The sequence below is a fragment of the Myodes glareolus genome, chromosome 24 (assembly GCF_982192425.1).
Source record: "Myodes glareolus chromosome 24, mMyoGla1.1, whole genome shotgun sequence".
In the NCBI taxonomy this organism is placed as follows: Eukaryota; Metazoa; Chordata; class Mammalia; order Rodentia; family Cricetidae; genus Myodes; species Myodes glareolus.
In genome coordinates this window covers 50,297,549-50,318,237 of record NC_142049.1, presented here as the reverse complement: position 1 = coordinate 50,318,237, position 20,689 = coordinate 50,297,549, and the positions used below count along the sequence as shown (strand labels likewise).

The window sequence follows — 20,689 nt, the reverse complement described above, 5'->3', positions numbered from 1 at the left end:
GTTTCCAAGAGACAAGCTCCGCCTCTTTCTGCCACCTGCACCTGGAATCCCCCTTTCTTCTCCCAGCAGGAGACTCTAGGGAACACCAAGCTTCTTGGAGGGCATTATCTCAGTGGGCTGATCTCCAGTAGGAGAAGCACAGTGTATCTTTAGAATATCTTCCTTCCTGCCAGACTGCTTACAAAATTACCTCAGAGGTGGGTCTGGGGAGGTCCAGTAGCCCAGCAACGCTCCTGTTAGAAATTGTAAACAGGGTTATCACGGGTCTCTGTGTTATGTGTTTGTGTGGCGGGGGGGGGAGGGCAGTATAGAGAACAGGGTCATCACGGGTCCCTGTGCTGTGTGGGGTACTGTGAGCAGGGTCACCACGGGTCCCTGTATGTGTGGGCAGATGCTCTGAGGTTTTTTGTGCGCTTTGCTCTGGTATGAATTGAACCAACCGTAGTTAGAAGACGTGGGATGGGGCCTGTCCTTTAAGTGGCCCCGGCTTATGTTTCTGACTTGGCTCTGTATGTGCCTATGTTTTAGTTTTGTTAAGATTTTTTTTCATTTTGTTTTGCTTTTCATTTTTTGTTTTTGTTTTCTGGAGACAGAGTTTCTCAGTGTAGCCCTGGTTGTCCTGGAACTCATTCTGTAGACCAGGCTGGCCTTGAGCTCAGAGATCCACCTGCCTCTGCCTCCTGAGTGCTGGGATTAAAGGCGAGCGCCATGGCTGCAGCTGCTACCGCCACTGCTGTCCCCACCACTGCCTGGCTAGTTTGATTTTTTCCAAGTTGGGATCTTGCTCTGTAACCTTGGCTCGCTCTCTTCCTGCCTCAGCCTCCTGAGTGCTGGGATACAGGCATGTATTACCACACTTGGTTTTGTTCGTGTTGGTGTATGTTCATGTGTATGTACATGTCTGTGCATGTGGAGGCCAGAGGACAACCTTAAGGATCATTCATCATGGGCCACCTGTTCTTTTGGAAACGCCAGCTGGCTCCTGCACAGTCTGAGAAGCCCCAGCTGTCTCTCTCTCCAGACTCCGCCCACTCAGAGACTCTCCAACAAAGAAAAGCCCAGTTCCACACTCTTGGTGGCTGTGGCACCTCCTACCCTGAAGTTGCCAGCTGCCCAAGTCCCCACCTAAAGTGTTCAGCTTTTGACCACACTTGGGCACAAGCCCAGCTTGTGGTGGACACATCACCACTCACCTACAGGCTGGATAAGCTCCCTGCCTTTGTTGGCGAGCATGATCTCTGGGTCTAGAGGACGCACCCAGGAGTTGCTTTGCTCAAATAAACCCATTCTTTTACTTTTTTGGTTCAGCTTGATCTGACTTCCCGTGTAGGTGGAGAAACCTATTATCAAGATACAGAAAGTCTATTACCACTGACCTTGCATTTTTCAAATGTGTTTTTTTGTGGCACTAATTTTTGGAGAGTGAAGGTACTTAAACTTGGGCCCTCTATCTTGTCGGCAAGCGCTTTAGCTGACCCACCTTAATCACCCACCTTATGTTTGGTGTTTGTGTTATTGTGGTTGTTGTTCTCCTTTGGTTTTGAGTCAGGGTCTCACTAAGTTGGAACTCTCTGTGTAGAACAAATTGGCCTTGAACTCACAGAGACCTACCTGCCTCTGCTTCCCAGGTGCTGGGATCAAAGGTACGCGTCCCCATACCCAGCCTTACCTTGGAGAGAGTTTCTCACTAGCCCAAGACTTGATGGATCGGCTAGTCTAACTGCGCGGAGCTCCATGGATCCTCCTGTCTTCACCTCCCGACTGACATTACAAGCACACACCAGATCAGCCACAGAAAAGAGACTCTGATCTGTGGAGCTGCCTGCAAGCTTTGCAGAGAGATCCAGGGCTACAGCGAGCTGTAACCCATTCTGGGTGGGCTTTTTGGTGATACGGGTGTCTTTAAGTCATCCCTATTCCTGGAAGTAGCCCAATATTCTTTCATTTTCCAAGTTAGACTTTGGGGCTGTCTTACTTTGGTCTGTTGTGGGTTTCCTATCTGGGCCAAGTAGATATGTGTGTCTGGTGTCTCCCTCGGAAAGTCACATAGCATGGCCACTACTGTTGAAGGGCAGTTACTGTGTCACAGGCCGAGGTCAAACCCTGCAGGGGGCAGATGGTTAACTGAGTCCCTACAAAGTGTCTCTGCTGCCTCATCCCCCTGTATTCCCATAACATTACACAGCACTTGGCCATTTAAACCTAGCTGAACCCGGGCATCCACACATTCAATACGTCCCCGTAGCTGTGACAATCATGACAACACTGACTTAGGGTTAACTGGAGGAAACGAAGGACGTACCAATGTGCCAGAGGGGAGCCACCCCACTCCAATGTGTATCCAGTCACCAAACACTTTAAAAATAAATTACAACATCTTTAAATGAATTCTTAAAAGCTAGGTGGATGAAGAAACTCAAGAACTCCATTGTACAAGATGCTGACTTTAGCTCCCACCCAGGCGATGTGTCCTGAGAAAAGCTAAAGGGATTTCAAGTGCTGTCATTGCCAAACAATGACAACCATGTATAGCCGTGTGCGTGTGAACTAACTGGAGTCATTCACCCCACAGTGCACACAGATTTCTTTATGTTTTGTTTGTTTTGTTTTGTTTGTTTTTACCTGGGTACTGGGAATGGAATTCAGAGCTTCATGATAGCTAAGTAAATACTCTACCTCTGAGACACACCCCAACCTCTCGCTGGGAGATTGTAGGTAAGTGCTCTACCACTGAGCTGTACCCCAACTCCTCACTGGGAGATTCTATGCAGGGACTCTACCACTAAACCATACTCACAAATGAGCCTGTCTCATTTATCCAACGTTTACTCATCTCTTTTTTCATCAGAGATCATGGCAGATGGTTGGCCTAGACCTGGCTTGTGGAAGTGTGTTTGAGACAGGTAGGTACTGTGCAAAGGGGGATTAAGCCATCCAGTGCTGGGAAAGCTTCCCATGGGAATCCTCCTTCTTTCCGTACAGAGGCATTCATGGGAGCCCAGGGCTTGCATACCACTCCAGAGTTAAAAACACAAATAGTCCCATTCACCCTGATGTGGAGCAGGACAACCCTAGGTCCTGGTGAGCAAAGTTGATCAAGGTGCTGCCTGCAGCCGAGCGCAGACATTCAGGAGCCGGGCTTGGAGTCCCGTGAGATATCTGGTCTTCAAAAGAATGAAGTGGAGAACAACTGGAGAAGATACCTAAGGTTGACCTCTGACTTCCACACATATGTGCATATGTGTGCACACGCACCTGCTCACATCCACACACGTGCACTTTAGCTATAGCCTGTCTTAGTTAGGGTTATGATTGCTGTTACAAAACACTATGACAAAAAGCAAGTTGGGGAGGAAAGGGTTTATTTTGGCTCCCACTTCCACACCCCAGTCCACCGCTGAAGGAAGTCAGGACAGGAACTCAAACAGGATAGGAAACTGGAGACCATAGAGGAACGCTGCTTACTGGCTTTCTCATCGTGGCCTGGTCAGTTTGCCTTCTTATAGAACTCTAGACACCCTGCCCTCCAGGATGGACCACCCACAATAGGCTGGACCCTCTCCCTTCAGTTATTAATTAAGAAAATGCCCTACAGACTTGCCTACAGCCTCATCTTCTGGAGACATTTTCTCAGCTGAGATTCCCTCCTCTCGGATAACTCTAGCTTATCTCAGATTGACACAAAAATTAGCCAGTACGTACCCTAACAGGGTGGGCTCTTTCAAGGAAAGGAAAATAGGATACAATACCCTAAATCAGGAAAGGGAAAAATTATCAAGAAGGATTAAATACAGTGAGGGTTGGGAGTGTGGAGTATAGGAAGGACCGTCTCCCGCTAAGAACTACTGAAGAAATCATATATACTTATATTAGTAGAGGTTCAATGGCGTTCCCCTGAAATGGGAAGATAATATCCCAACAAGTCAAACTACAGATACTAAGAATGGGTTTCCTCTTTTTGAGTTGTTTGCCAACGGTCCCATAGGCACCTCAGACATTATAGACTATTGCCCATGCTCTCGGTTGTCCCCCGAACTTGATTGACAGCAAGATGCTATAGTTAAAGACACCACACACCTAAATCAGACAACACGAAGGAATCAAACTGGTACTGACATGGAAGCCTCATCCCTACCAGCTAACGTTCACAGTGCTGGAAGGTGCTGTGCTCACTGTTGGAGAAGGGAAGTGATCGTCTGTCTTTCCAGACTGGGAACCATGTGTTAAAACAATGGCCGGATTTCAAGACGCGTCCACTGCGCAGGTTGTTAGTCAGGGTGGAGACAACCTCAAGGAAACGATTTTCCAGACGCACTAGGGTAGGTGCATGGATGAACACACAGCGGTTGGGACAGCATGCCCACACCTACGGCTCCAGCCGACACAATCCCAGCAAGGTGTGGGAGACGGACGTGCATCCCACTCCTGGCTGAGGAGCTATTAACATTCGATTTAATGCTTTAAATGAAATGTTTTAATGATGTGACTCCTGGTATCCCAGAAGTATTTAGCCAGCACTTAACCTGGACTTACTGGGTTTAAAAAGAGAGGGGAGGGACTTGAACTTGTGTGGGAAGGGAGGATAGAGAGGATCTGGGCGGGGCCAGGGAAGGGAGGATAGAGAGGATCTGGGAGGGGCCAGGGAAGGGAGGATAGAGAGGATCTGGGCAGAGCCAGGGAAGGGAGGATAGAGAGGATCTGGGCAGAGTCAGGGAGGTTGAACATAATCAAAGTGCATTGTATGAAATTCTCAAAAAATAATCAAAGCTTATTTTTTATTTTTTTAAAGAGTGACTTTCTCTTTTATTTTTAAAAATAATTTCACTTTTATTTTGTTGTGTGGGCACCACATGCATGCAGTGCCTGCAGAGATTCCCTGAAAATACAGCCATTGGGCTGGGCTGGGAGTTAAACTTAAATCCTCGGGAAAAGTAGCCAGTTAGCCAAGGCTCTTAACCCCTGAGCCATCTCTCCAGCCCCACACAATACTTTTCTTTAACAGACAGAGAACAAAAAATGCCTTCACGGATACACCATCAAATTGACAGAGGGCGCTGGAGGGATGGCTCGGCAGTTACAAAGCATGGAGTGCCCTTCCAGAAGACCCAGGTTCAATTCCCAGCACCCACAGGGTTGCTCACAATTGTCTGTAATTGTATTTACAGGGGACCTGACGCTCTAAGATAGGCATACACGCAGGCAAAACACCAATGCACATTCAAAACCAAAAAATCACAAACATTAAAAAAGAAAAAGAAACCTAGTCAAATTGGCAAAGGTTATTAGCCACCAGAAGAGGCACCCTGGTTCCCTTTAGAATCAGTCGATTGAACAGCAGCAGTGGCATCTCGCCCCTGGGACTCTGTGGGTGTAGACCTTCACCACAGCGGAAAGATTCCTGTTGGCCTCTGAGGACGTCCTGGGGAGTGTGGGCCCAACTAGGCAGTCTGAGTGGTCCGGGGGCCATTCAACCTGACTGTCGGCAGTCTGAGTGGTCCTGCTGCAGTCAACCTGCGACTGTTTTAAAGATGTCTGGGGCTGAGGATGCGACCGAGTTGGAAGAACACTTGGTTCAGTCACCAGTCCCAAACCAGGACATAGCTCACACCATGGCTCCAGTTCTCAGGAGGTGGAAGCAAGAGGATCAGGAGCTCAGAGATGTCCTCTGGGGCTAGCAAATTCAAGGTCACCACTGGCTATACAAGACCCTAACTCAGAAAAGAAAAGAAGAGGTTCAGTTGTCGTCCTTGGCTATGTAAGGGACTCAAGGCAAGCCTGGGCTACATGTGACTCTGTCTCAAAAACAACTAAAAACATTTAAAAAAAAAACCCAATAAGGTCCATTTTGGTAATATCTCTGCTAGGCTAACCCCCCACCCTCCCTGACTAGGGTGTGAACCTACAGTCCAGTGCATGCTAAGCAAACACTACCACTGAGTACACGGCCAGCCCACTTTTCACTCATTATTTTGAGACAGGCTCTCACTAAATTGTCAAGGCTGGCCTTGAGCTCTCTCTATAGGTCAGATTAGCCTTGAATTTACAACCATCCTTCCGCAGTTTCCCCACCAGCCATGACGATGGGCCTACAAGTACCACGTCATCCCATCTGATGCTGGCTCCCTTGTTTCCCGTGTTCTTGATAGTATGAGGGGTACTATTACAGAAGCAAGCTGAGTGTGGGGCGCGGGTAGGGGAGATAGACAGAGACCCTACGGGCTCCGGTGAGCCATGTGCCCAGTTGAAGATTTTAGGTACGACTGTGTGACTACAAAGCCTGACAAACCTCTTCACTGACTCATTCATCCAGTCCTTTGTTTACTCAGCTGTTTGGATAGGGAACGGGAGCAAAGGCTCTGGAGTCACCTGGTTCAACCCCACCCCCATCCAGTCAATCATCCACTTGAACGGGTAGCTTCACCAAACCAAGGCTCAGTTTCTTTATCTATGAGGGTCTCCAAGTGCTTGCTAGAAAGTGTCCACATTCTCTCTAGAGAGTGAGGATATTTCTTGTTGTTGTTGTTTCATTTTTAAGGCTCTGTTTTATATTCAGTCATCTGTGTGTATGTGTGTATGGGTTTGTGCACGAGAGTGCAGTGCCTGTGGAAGCCGGAAGACCCCCGGGAGGTAAAGTTACAGTCAGTTGTGAGCCTGCTGACGTGGGTGCTGGGAACCGAACTCTGGTCCTCTTAACCACTGAGCCATATCTCCAGCCCCACCGGTGGGTTTACTGGGTTTACGTATGCACAAGATGTGGGAGCAAGGGGCCCTAGTGGCTTCTCCAAGAATGAGAGGTGGGGGTTGACCCTCTTGGAGCCTCCCTCCAGCTGAAAAAGGAAGGGGTCAGTTTTACCCAGAATTCACCAGCTTGGCAGCATGGAGCTCAGAAGGGAGAGAACCATTACTCCCTTCTCCCTGAAGTCCTGGCAACCACATACTTCTGATCTCCATGGATTTGCCTGTTCTGTGTGTTCACAGAGTCCCCTCACCTGTGGCCCTTTGTCCAGCCATTTGGTGTTTCCAAGGTCTGTTTAGGGTGTCGCATACATCACAGCATCATTCCTGTACATATCTATCTAATAAACTAGCGATCAGCATGCCACATTATCTCAGGTGATGGCCACGGGGCTTCTGTGGGGAGCGATGGAGTGTTCTTTAACTAATAGCGGTGATGGTTTCAGAATGCTTTGAAATTGTGACTATGATAGACATCTCCCACTGGGCTTTAAATTGGCTAAAATGCTAACTAACAATATGTAAATTTTACCATCCACACTTTTTAGAAAGATGAAGGCAGAGGAGAGACATGAGACTTTGTTATATTCACAATGCTAACCTGCACACGGATTTTACACATACACACACACACTCAGACACACACTCACATACACACGTACACACACACACACTCAGACACACATTCACATACACACACACACTCAGACACACATTCACATACACACACATACACATGCACCCAGACACACACACACACACACACACACACACACACACACACACACACACACCCTGTTCTGGTTTAATTATGGCAGGTTTTAGCCCAGGTGAGCCTCAAACTCTCTAAGTAGCTGGGGCTGGACTTGAACTCCTGATCCTCTCATCTCAGTCATCCAAGTGCTGGGATAACAGGTATACTCTACCATGTCCGACTTTTCCACTCTTATTTTTTTTTAATTGCATTTATTCATTTGTTTATTTATTCTGTGGGGCGGGAGACAGCACACATGTAGAGGTCAGAGGACATCTTTCAGGAAAGGGTTCTCCCCTTTCAACAGGTTGGGCCTAGGAATTGAACTTAGGTCCTTAGGCTTGTTAGTGAGTGGCTTTACTTGGTGAGCCACCTTGTTGCTCGTTATCCCTTATTTTACAGTCAGCAAATGTCTTAGCATCGTGTAAATTCCCAGCTAGTCTTGAAAAGTTAGAGGTTTGGCAGTGCACACCGTCTGTTATCAGTTAGAGGTTTGGCAGTGCACACCGTCTGTTGTCAGCTCCTGCCTGAAGTCAAGAGTGAATTTTGGGCCGGGCACTCGGGAGGCAGAGGCAGGCGGATCTCTGTGAGTTCGAGGCCCACCTGGCCTACAAGAGCTAGTTCCAGGACAGGCTCCAAAGCTACAGAGAAGCCCTGTTTCAAAAAAACAAAACAGCAAAAAACAAAACCAGAGGCGGGGGGAAGAGAGAGAGAGAGAGAGAGAGAGAGAGAGAGAGAGAGAGAGAGAGAGAGAGAATTTTGTTTGGGTTACTACTTAACTTCTGAAAACTGATCAAACCAGGAGGTTTTACTGTTCTGAAGATGACAGAAGTTCCACAAGCCTAAGCTATCAACCAAGCTTTCGTAATTAATAAAAAGTCTCCATGTCATGATTTGGGACTAGCAGGTGGGAGAGAGAAAGACTCGCTACACTGGGCATGGTTTGGGCATATGCAACACCTCAGAGCCCACCCACACAGTGACGCACTTCCTGCTCAAGGTCCCCTGAGGAGGTGGGGAGGAGTCAGGCCTCTCTCCCAGGCCCCCCTGGCATCTGAATGAGGGCAAGGACAGGAAATGGTTCCCCAGGTGAACACCCCTCTGCTCCACCCCATGCCTACTTTAAGCAGCCCCACAGAAGGGGAGAAGTTCCCCTGGGCTGAGACCCAAGAAAGAAAGGAAGTTCCAGTCCTTTCTCTTTTTTAAACCAATTCACCCCCTTCCTTTTTTTTAAACCAATGATTCATATAATAAAAAAAAACTCAAAATCCATCATTCTCTGAAAAAAAAAAAAGTAGAAAAACTGCCCTTAGGCTTAGAAATCACTGCCGAACAATGCAGCCTGGACAGACAGACTCTATCTTCTATCCAACACTGACAAGAAGACTTTAAATAATTTTTGCTCGATTTCCTTTGGTACCCAGTCAGCCCCAGATATTAGAAAAAAGTTAGAAAATTTAGAAAACTTTAAAGGTATAAACAGGACCCAGTTGCTAGAAGTAGTTCGGCGGGTGTTTAACCACAGAGAACGGATTGGGACAAGATTTCTTAACATAAACTGAAAACCACCCTCACCTTCTCTGATGATGAGATGCAGTTAGACTGACCCTGCAAAATTGTAGTGTCTTACCCTCTGTCAGAAGAAACTAACCCCAGCAGTGTCCCAACACCAAGTCCCTATAATTGTTCAACTAACCAGTTCAGCTACCTCTCTCCGGATTAAACAACACTCAGTGGCCCTGGAAACAAAAGGGGAAATTGGAGCCTCTATTGCCGGTTTGGAGAGACGGGCATCCTGGTCCTGCCAGTCACCCTGGACACCTCTCCTGCCTATGGCGATACTTGGGGACTCATTCTCATGGGTCTGATTCTTCCAGAAAAATGGGTGTACACTGCCTTGGATCTGAAAGATGCATTTTTTTAGTACCCCATTGGCAGAGGTGACTCAACCAATCTTTGCTTTTAGATGGACACACACAGTTGGTGGGCAATTTACATGGACCGGGTAAGCCCCAGGATTTAAAGATAATGTCTTTAGACTTAGTACGCAGACTTCGTGTCCTTCCATCAGAGGCCCCCTGGGATTATAAAAGGGCCATTGACCACTGGGGTACAGACCCTGAGCTACAGAGAGCCTAATTTTGTAAAAGGCTACCTATCTTGCCTACTAGCTGAGGGGAGGCAAAAGGAGCCTGTCTCACAGTGGGGTTGCTGCTATCCTTCAGAGCCCCCTTCCAAAGAGTAAGAGACATGTTCCAGAGTTCCGGGGTGCAGTGGGCACTGCTGTCCCTAGACTCCAGAGCTTGTGGAAATATCAGGAACACTATACACCAGCACAAAGCGGGAAGGGGCACGAAGTCCCTAACCTGAACTGACACCCAACAAAAGACACTTGGGGTTTTAAAAACAACTCTGACTTCAGGCTCAGTCCTAAAACTTCCAGATATCTCAATTTTTAACCTGTTTGTCTATGAAACAAAAGATGAAATGATTTTAATACTAACTTTGGGGTCATGGAAATGCCCTGAGACATACCTGTCCAAACACTTGGACCCTGCAGCACTAGGATGGCCCACTGAGAGCTATGGTGGTTACTGCTAGTTCAATGAGGAAGGAAGGAAGGAAGGAAGGAAGGAAGGAAGGAAGGAAGGAAGGAAGGAAGGAAGGAAGGACAGAAGAAAGAGAGAGAGAGAGAGAGAGAGAGAGAGAGAGAGAGAGAAAGAGAGAGAGAGAAAGAAAGAAATTAACTCTGGGTCAAGCTCCTATACTCTCAGCACCCCACACAATAAGGTTAGGGCCCTCCTTCAGGAACACAAGTGCTGGCTGTCTAACGCCTATGTGAGTCAGTACCAGGCCCTATTCTAGCCTCAAGACCAGTTTGAGAAACCCATTGTCGTCAATCCTGCTACCTTCTTGCCTGCTGATGACCCACAAGTGCTCATCCATGACTGTCACGAGACAAAAGATGAAGACAGGTGCATGGGAACAGCAGCAGTTACTTTATCCAAAATGATTTGGGTCCAAACCAGGTACCTCATCAGCCCGGAGAGCAGAACTGATTGGTCTGACTCAGGCTCTCAGATGGGGAAAGGGAAAGTCCACTGCCATATATCCAGACAGTGACTATGCTTTTACTACCATGCGTGTCCATGGTATGATCTAAACATAAAGAGGGCTTCTCACTGCTGGGAAAAAAGACTTGGCCTCATCGAGGCTTATTTGGCTTCTCCTACAAATTGCTGTCCTCCACTGCCAGGCTGATGACCTGACTGGTCAACATATGGCTCTAAGACCAGTGGGGCCTATGGATGTGCTGATGATATATCACAACCCAGTGCTACCTGAGACTCATGGTAAAGAAGAAACAGACAGCTCAACCCCACAGGCTGATGGAGAACCCCAGAGGGAAAGATTATTCTCCCAGAAACAACTGGCAGGACTCTGGTAACTGCCCGGGCTGCTCATCTGGGGTCCATACAACTTTCTGAATTGCTCAGCCCAAGGTATGTTATACCCAGACTGGATAGCTTAGTGTGGGATGTCTCAGCCAGATGCCAGGTTTATGCTCAAGTGAATTCAAAACAGAGAGCCCTTACCCAAGGAGGGGTCCAGATGAGAGACCAAGACCCTGTCAAACTCTGGGAAACTGGCTTAACCAATATCCAACCTGTTGGGAGAGGATAAAAGTACTTGCTAGTTCTTATAGATTGCTTTTCAGGGTGGGTAGAAGCATTTGAACAGACTGGTTACCTGATTTGACCTTCTCCTAGCAATGAGATCCAACAATGGCCTGGCTTTCACAATCAAAACCTCTCAATTAATAGCTAAAGCTTTAGATGTAGATTGAAAACTTCATTGTGTATATAGACCCCAGAGTTCTGCCCAGGTAAAAAGAATAAACAGGGCATTAAGAGAAACTTCAACAGAACTCTCCTTAGAGTCCAGCAAAGGATAGATAGACCTCCTTCCTTTGCTTTGGGTACACTGCACCCCATAGGGGGAGGGATTTACTCGCTATGCGATTGTTTGGAAGACCTCCCCCACTTCTCCCCAGGCTCAGAGACCAGCAGCTGGCAGAACTCTCCAAGCATTTCTTTCCCAGTCACTATAGGCTCCAGCTCTCCGTGCAGACTGTTCTCTGGACTGTCCGAGAGGCCAGCTGACCTCTGAGTCCACCACCAGGTTCCCCTTGTTCGAGTTCAGTGATACCGTCTGGGCCAAGCAAGTAGCCAAATGGGCACTGAAGCTAATCTGGAAGAGACTTCACAAGGTGATTCTCTCCACCACTGTGGCAGGAAGGTAGCTGGCATTACGCCATGGATCCACCTCACCTAGGTCAAGAAAACGGAAGCCACAGATACCGCTGTCAAACAGATTGTCTTTGAACTGTAGACACAATGAAATTAAGGTTTCATTGGGACCTGGGCCCTTCTACTCCCTAGCCCTCTACCTCCCCCTGAGTCTTATGTTTTACACTATTGGTATGAATACAGAGTCATGATCCAACCCCCGAGCCCTCAGGCCTGGACTGGAAACTGAGAAAGACAGATACAGGGAAGGTATTAGCTAATGTGGCTACAGACCAGTAACCCATATTCCATCTTGACCTTTACTTACTGATGTCTACTTTAAATGTCTGGTTCTATTTTTTTTAAAAAAGGAAAGGTGTGGGAGTTTATCTTTTGAGATAAGAATACAGAGTTTACATATGCATGTCCTGCAGCTGGGCACCCTAGTTGCCAAAAACAAGAGAATTTCCATGCAAAAATTGTGTTCATACTGAGCCCCCAAGGTCCAAATGAGGAGCAGAAAGAGGGAGAACATGAAAAAGGAAGTCAGGACCGCAAAGGGTGCGTTCACCCACTGATACAAGGGGACTGATCGAATGAGAGCTCACCAAGGCCAGCTGGACTGGGACTGAACGAGCATGTGATCAAACCGGATTCTCTGAATGTGGCTGACACGGGGGCTGACTGAGAAGCCATTGACAATGGCACTGGGTCTTGTTTTGTCTGCATGTACTGGCTTTTTGGGATCCTGGTCTGTTTGGATGCTCACCTTCCTGGACCTGGAGGGAGGGGGGAGGAACTTGGACTTCCCACAGGGCAGGAAACCCTGACTGCTCTTAGGACTGGAGAGGGAGGAGGAGAGGGAGTGGGGGGGGGGAGAGGGAGTGGGGGGAGCGGGAGGGTATTGGGAGGAGGGGAGGAAGTGGAAATTCTTATAAATAAAAAAAATTGTGGTCATAAAACAGAGGTTTCCTAAAACACATGGATGAGTGTATAGAAAGAAAGCCCCCTCCCAAGAAATGCACAGCAGGAAAAATGTAAGCCAGTAGCTTAAACTTAAAATAGGACCTAGAGGTATTAAAACAGCAATTAGATTCCCTTGCAGGAATCATTCTACAAAATTGAAAAGACAGATTTCTCATGAGATAAAGGAAACTATCTGCCTTTGTGAGGAAAAAAGCTTTTTTTATATGCTAATTGATCAGGAGTAAATGAAAAATCTTGCTATGATTAGAAAAGAGAGAAAGAGGGGGAAGAGAGAGAGAGAGAGAGAGAGTCCTATAATTGATACAAATCTCTTTTCTTTTGGTTCTCAGCCCTGACTGTGCCTTTAATTCATTCTGATTGGATTACATGTTTTTGTATCTTAAACTGTATGTTTAATTATGTATCAGTTCGGTAAAAGTAGTGTTCCTTAAGACCAACCACACCTCTTCAGGGCAGGATGAGTCCAAGATTTGACTCATCCACTTAGACCAGAAGGGAATGGAACAGGCCTCCAGAACTTAGTAGGTCCCAGATTTTAACACAACTGACTCCATGATGGAAGTGCTGTGAAACCCAGCATGTAGACAACACCACCTGAAAAACCCAAAACAGAGGTCTAATCTATCAAAATCTATAGTTCTGGGAAAGCCTCTAAACATACTGACCTTGCTTTTTGGCTTCTCTAGTTCTGCCTCTGGCTAACTGTTCTCGTTAACTGAAGCGTGCCAACCCAGGACATGTTTTTTGTGCTTAAAAGCGCACTCTGGGAAAGGTTCGTGACTACACTGGGATCCCGGGACTACACAGCAACTGTGTAGTTGCTGGCCAGCTAATAAAGACTTTCTATTGGCTTAAACCCATGTCCAAGCAGTCTTCTCTGGTGAACGCCCCCAACAACGCTAATCTTTGTTTAAAAAGGATTTTCCTTGGCGTTGGAGAGACTGCTCAGCTACTAAGAGCACTTGCTTCTTGCAGAAAACCCCAGTTTGAGTCCCAGCAGCAATGTGGAGTGGCTCCCATTGCTTACATCCAAGCTCCCAGTGATCCGATGCTCTCTTCTGGTTTCTGTGGACTCTGAAACATACGCAAATACATTTAAGTAAAAAGGAAAAGAAATCTGTTTTAAATTAAAAAGGAATTTTTGCTGTGAGAAAAATTTTTCATTGATGCAACCAGGGGGACAGAAGGTAACAGTGACCCCAGCACTCCGGAGGCTGAGGCAGGAGGGTTGCCTGAATTTGAAGCCAGTCTGGACTACACAGCAACTACCAGAGTTAGCTAGGGCTAGCAGAACCCTGACTCAAAACCCAAACAAATACAACAATGAGATCAAAAAGAAATTCAGGGAACTGGAGAGGTGACTCAGGGGTTAAGAGCCTTAGTTGTTTCCAGAGGTTTAATTTCCAGCACCCATATGGCACCTCATAGCCATTTCCAGGGGATCTACAATCCTCTTCTGGCCTCCACTGGCACCAGGCACACAGGAGGTGCACAGACATACATGCAGACATGCAGGCAAGCTAAATACCCATACACATAAAATAATTTAAACAAGAAAAATCAACTTTAAAGGGGAATTCAGTTAGAATTGAATTCCTGAAAAGTTCAGGTCAGGAGCCCACATTGTATATCTCTGACCACCAGGCTGGGCAGTTTCTGCTGGCCCCTGCTCTTCCTCCTTCTCTTCCTCCCTCCCTCCCTCCCTCCCTCTCTCCTCCTCCTCCTTCTCCTCCTTCTTCCTCTCTGTCTCTCTCTCTCTCTGTCTCTCTCTCTCTGTCTCTCTCTCTCTCTCTCTCTCTCTCTCTCTCTCTCTCTCTCTCTCTCTCTCTCTGCTTTCAGTTCCCACTGAGCCCTCAGGCCACTCCCCCATCCCCAACCTCTTTCCTCTGCCCTTCCCAGCTCAAGGTGTTCTAGGGCCCCACCCTTGAGGCTCACTCTTCCCTGGAGTGCGGATTAGAATTCAGTCCCACAGACACCTTGAGTCATTGTCCCCTGGGCCCATCCCCTGGGCCGGTTGAAGAGAGGGGGTGGGGGATGGGGCTGGGTCTTCATGGAGCGGTGAAGCTCAATTAAGTGTCATCATCTGAAGAGAGTTTCTGCTGGATTAGAACCATGCCCTACCCTGTCTTCCTCATCCTCTTCCACCCCACACCACACGGAAATTGGATGAGCTGAGGCTGAGGTATCAGGTGGGGCATCATGCGCGGCAGGTGGACACCAGGAGAGTTGACCGGCAGATGGAAGGGCAGGCAGGCAGGTGAACAGGGAGACAGCAGAGCGGACAGAGACACTGGCAAGCAGGTGAGGAGGGGTCAGATGGAGGCAGTGAGGGAGTGGCCTGGGGGGAAGGGGGCCGAAGAGGGGGCAGAGGTGGGAGCACGGAGAGGGGTGAGCTCAGATACCCCACCTTTCCTGGCAGACCTCGGACGCAGCCCCAACATGAGACTCAGCATCTTCTTGTTCCTGTGTGTTGTGGGTGAGTATTCTGAGCCAGGGCGGGGTGGGGAGTGGAGGAGGGAGAGTGGTGGCAACCCTAGGTCCTTTTCTTCCCCCATGGTAAAGTCCTATGCATCCGCCACCCCAAACCTGGTACTGAGGATGGGGGAAGAAGCCAAGCCTGCTTCGGTGTCTCGCTGCATGGGTGGGCACCACCCAGCTCTCTCTTCTTCATCTCCCATCTTCTTGTTTCATTTTGTTTTTCTGAAGCTTGTGACAGACCCCCCCCACACACACACACACTGGCCTCAGCCTCCAGAGAGCTGAGATGACAAGCATGCAGCCTCACACACACACTCACACACACACACACACACACACACACATACACACACACTCAGCAGTTGTCTCCGCGTCTCCTCCCACCCACAATCTTCATGTCTAACCCCATTTCTCTGGCCTACCCCTGACCTCAGGTCTCAGTCAGGCTGACAGCGTGAAGATCTTTGGTGGTGCTGAGTGTGTGAAGAACTCACAGCCTTGGCAGGTGGGGCTGTTCCGTGGCAAATACCTGCGCTGTGGTGGCGTCCTTGTGGATCGCAAGTGGGTCCTCACAGCTGCTCACTGCAGTGGCAAGTGAGTCCCCCCCCGGGGGGGGCCCTCGGGGAGAGCAAAGCAGGGGGCCAGGGGGAGAGCAGGTCTCCCGTGAGGGTGTCTGGTGTCACAGGACAGGAGGAGTCAGTCAGCTTTGGGTTAGAGGTGCAGAAGAACTTCCTGCAGAGGGGCTGGGAGCTGCCAGGTGGGATGAGGCATGCAGTGCAGTGGGCGGAGGACCTGGGATGGTGCCTCTGTTCCTCTCCCATTTCCTCCTCCTTTCCTATACAACACTTATCACCAGCCTCGGGCATCTCCTGACCCCAGTGAGACTCAGGGTGTCACTAAACTTGAGTCACAAACTGTACCCCAAGAAGCCAAGTTCAGCCACCCTTCCGTGAGAAGCCAATTAAAACAGACAAATTAATCATAGAAAAGAGATGTATTCACTGTGGCCCCATCAGGAAGAGGCAAATAGGTCAGTGACCCCTCCACTCCATCTCAGGCTCCTGACGTGAGACTGAAGTGCAGATAGAGGGCTAGCAATATGCATATCTAAGCCGTCCAAGATGTGCTGGCCGCCATTGACCCATGGCTGTCTGGGCCTCAACCATAAGGTGTCTGACAAGTGTGAATTTGGAAGACAAGTCACCCTCTGGTGGCACCTTTCCCCAGCATGAGATTCCTAGGGGAATATTCCCATTCCTTTGGGTCCATTATTCCGCTAATCTGACAGACACTAGTGTCTCTTAAGAATATCTTCGTTTGGCCTGTTGGTGGCGCATACCTTTAAGTAGACAAAAACACTAACCAGCACCCTGAGCCATCTTCCCAGATCCCAAATGATCCACTTTCTAGGTCTAGACTTTGCTGTGAAAGAGGAGCCAGGGGTCAAGGGACCAAGAGGCTCCATGCAGGACAGGTGTACTCCGTACCCATTGCTCAGTCAACAGCCCTGGTAACACTGCTGGTTGGGCTATGGGGACAAACATGGCAGCTGGTACAGCAGAAGACATCCCTGCCCCATGAGCCCTGCTGTGGAAGAGCAGTAGAGAGAAACCATGGGGTAGAAGACTAACCCAACACGCACAGGTGATGGGGTACAGAAACCTATGATGAGAGAGGCAAGGGGTGGCCGATCTGCCACCCATGGACCAACTGCACCCTCAGGTACTTGGTGCGCCTTGGGGAGCACAGCCTCACCAGACTGGACTGGACAGAGCAGCTGAGGCTCACCACCTTCTCCATGACGCACCCCAGCTACCAGGGTGTCCATAAGAACCACGAGCATGATCTTCGACTCCTGCGACTGGGCAGACCCGTCCGCCTGACCCACGCTGTCCGGCCCCTGGCCCTGCCCACTTCCTGTGCACCTATGGGGACCAAGTGTCGTATTTCAGGATGGGGTATCACAAACAAGCCATGGGGTAAGAGGGTCCTGAGGTTGGGGGTGAGGGATATAGGGTAAGAGGTCAAGTCGTTCACTTCAGACATGGGATGAGGAGAAACACCAGGGGCAAGGGTCATGGTAGGCAGGAGTCTTTGGAGTCAGAGAGGTTCAGGGTTGAGTGTGGAGCCAGAAGCCAGGGGTCAAAGGTCAGAGTAATTGCCCATGGGCTCGGGTGTCAGAGGTCATAACAGAGCTGATACCTGCTAGGCCTCTAATCCCAGGTCCTCTGGAGGCTGCAGTAAGAGGGGAGAAAGTTCAAAGCCAGCCTCTCTTACAGAACAGGAGCCTGTCTCAAATTAAAATAACAATGTTTGTAGATGTGGCTCAGTGGTGGAATCCCTAGATCCTAGGTTCTGTCTCTACCAGGGATGGGAAGCTGAGGTCGCTGAACCACAGTCTGATCAGAATCTTTCTCATGTCACATTTGGAAGTTATAGGGTCTTAGGAATCTGGGGTCAAATGTCCTGAAAACAGAAGACTTTTATTATTATTATTATTATTATTATCATTATTATTATTACTATTTTAGTTGAGATGAAGTAAGTGAAAATTTGGCAGCTGTGGAACTGGGGTCTGGTTAATGTGTTCAGGAGGTGGAAGACATGAAGTGAGACTGGGATCAGGAAGTAATGAGGTCAAAGGACCAGGCCTGGGGACAAGGGTCGCCATAGTGATCTTTCATGAAACTGAGGGTGTTTAGGATGGCAGTGAGGTTGAGTGGAGGGGTATAAATTTGGATCAAATGTCCTTGGGAAGAACGCAGCCTCAAGGTAGGGATCCCAGAGGGTCTACACCACCCATCTCTGTCCCCAGACCCATTCCCAGACCGGCTCCAGTGCCTTGACCTCTCCATTGTCTCCAACGCCACGTGCCAAGCCGTGTTCCCTGGGAGAGTGACGGACAATATGGTGTGTGCGGGTGGTGAAGCCGGGAAGGACGCCTGCCAGGTGAATCAACTCAGGGTGATGATGACCATTGGGGACAGAAAGGAGCTGATGGAGGAAGGAAGGAAGGTGAACGGTTTCGTGGGGGGCTCAAGAGGGACACTGAGGCCGACTGGAGGTGGAGTGCGGGGTTTTTAGTAGAGTTCTTAATGCCATAAACAGACAGAGAGACAACAGCATGGCAGGGGCTCTGAGCGCCAGAGACAGAGAGCATGATGGGACTCCGAGGAGGAACCAGAGTCCGCGTGGCAAAAGAAGAGGGGGTTCTTTTTTATACTTTTGTGAGAGTGGGGAAGGTTTCACAGTAAGCCTCTGCAGGAGGCAGGGGAGGGGCAGGGCAGCAGAAGCATGTATGGCCACCAATACTCACTTGGACTTAAGCTCGGTTCCCAGGTGAGGGATCCTGGGGCCTGGAACTCTGCTAGCCAGGGCCTGGGAAACGGTATCTTTGTAGAATGCCTGTCGGTGTCTGTGAGAGGGGAGAGGGGTCTTGCTGCTCGAACCACAGCTGGATTCTGACTTCACTCTGCAGAAGTGAGGAGAAGTAGGCAAAGTCCCAGACATGGGATGTGGAAGAGACGGGACTAGAAAGGAGATGGATTCTGACTTCACTCTGCAGAAGTGAGGAGAAGTAGGCAAAGTCCCAGACATGGGATGTGGAAGAGACGGGACTAGAAAGGAGAGGAGACAGCCTAAAGAGGAAGAGACAGGAGAAAGGAGGGAGGAGCCCAGAATGGAGGAGCAGGAGGCTGTAAAGAAGGAGAGTAAAACAGTCAGGCAGAGAACTAGCCAGGATGTGGTCTGTCGGTCCCCTTTGCTGGCACTCCAAGGCTTTCTCCACACCATCAAGCAGCTGGGGTTACCCCATGTTTCAAGAGAGGGGGGTTGGGAAAAGAAGGTCACAAAACCAGCTGTGTCAATGTGTGGCGTGACACTGCATCTTTAGTCTCTTGGGCACCTCAGAGGAGGCCACTCTATCCTAGTGCCCGGAGACCAACCACCCCCTCAGGGCACTTTATTCTCAAACTCCAGTCCTCCTTTTCTGGGGTTAGGTCTGGAAGATAGCATTCTCTTCCCTTATTGGCCCCAGTGAGGTGGCATCTTCCTTCCTATTGGCTAGCTGTTACAATGTTCTTCCTGTGAACTATCCGTGCTCCCTTCTCCCAGAACGTGGCTTGGAGCCTCTTCTTGATGTGCTGTCTCGCTTCTGTCTTCTAGGGTGACTCTGGAGGCCCCCTGGTGTGTAGAGGGGTTCTTCAAGGCCTGGTTTCCTGGGGATCTGTTGGGCCTTGCGGACAAAAAGGGCATTCCAGGGGTGTATACCAAGATCTGCAAATACGTGCCCTGGATCAGAACAGTCATCAAGAACAATTAACAGGCTTCCCCAGCGTCTGTGTGGTTCTGTCCAGGGGCTTCCCTGACCCTCTAACACCCACATCTCCTCCCTCACCACTCCAAGTCCCACCCTTGTTGGTGTAGAGAACCTCCTGAGAGCCTGGTGGTGGAGAAAGGGCTGTGAAACTCTGGAATAAACGCTTATGCAATCAAGGGAAGGGGCTGCACCTGTCTGTTTAATGTACCGTTTAAGCCTGGAGGAAACCAGGAAGGGTGGGACTTTTTGTTGGGCTTGGTTGCAGAGGTCTGTGATCCTGACTCTCAGGAGAAAGAGATGAAGAAGATAAGTTCAAGGTCGTCCTGGAATACACAGTAAGTTTGAGGCCATTCTGGGTTTCATGAGACCCTGTCTCAAAAGCAAACATGCCAGGCCTGGTGGTGGAGTTTTTAGTTCCCGCCCTTGGCAGGCAGATTTCTGAGTTTGAGGCCAGCATGGCCTACAGAGTGTGCTCTAGGCCAGACAGAGCTGCATAGTGAGAATCTGTTTCAAAAAAAATCAAAGCTTTTGGTATTAATTTTGAAATTATTATCATCTTTATCTTATGGTTACGGGTATTTTTCTGCATGTATGTCTGTGCACCATATGTATGCCTGGTGCCCACTGAAGCCAGAAGAAGACATTGGATCCCCTGGAACGGAAGGTACACACAGCTGTGAGTCACTGTGTGGTTGCTGGGAATCGAACCAAGATCCTTTAGGAAGAGCAGACAGTGCTCTTAACCCCTGAACCATTTCTCTAGCCCCCACTTCCAGCTTTCTAATGAACTGGATGTGAATGACCAGAGTGGGGGTGGTGCGCTAGCCCTGACTGCACCACATCTGGAACGAGACGCCAGTCTGCTTCACTGTGTCAGAGATGGTCCAGGCTGGCTCTGGGGACAAGCCAACCCAGCTGAAGCAGCACAAGGCTGTGCCCGCCCATAGGTGCTGTCTCCACATTCTCTTCAGAAGGCAGAAACGAAGGCCTTGCTCAAAAATGCCAAAGAGGGGAGCAGGTGTGCTGATCGAAAAGCACAGGGGTGGCCTTTCCCCACATCCTCTTGGCATTTTATCCCCCACTCCACCCCAAGGCAGGGCCAGCACCCCCATGCCACAGATTAGGGAG

General features: G+C 49.1%; 1 protein-coding gene across 1 annotated transcript; it reads left to right on the top strand.

Moving 5' to 3' along the window:
- The first annotated feature begins 14,645 nt into the window (after positions 1–14,645).
- Klk12 (kallikrein related peptidase 12) lies at positions 14,646–19,738 on the top strand. Its single transcript, XM_087901373.1, is given in 7 exon segments — positions 14,646–15,066; positions 15,185–15,241; positions 15,678–15,837; positions 16,966–17,222; positions 18,059–18,192; positions 19,408–19,488; positions 19,490–19,738. Coding segments are annotated over 6 exon segments (744 nt in total). The 5' UTR covers positions 14,646–15,066; positions 15,185–15,204; the 3' UTR covers positions 19,565–19,738.
- Positions 19,739–20,689: the final 951 nt, after the last annotated feature.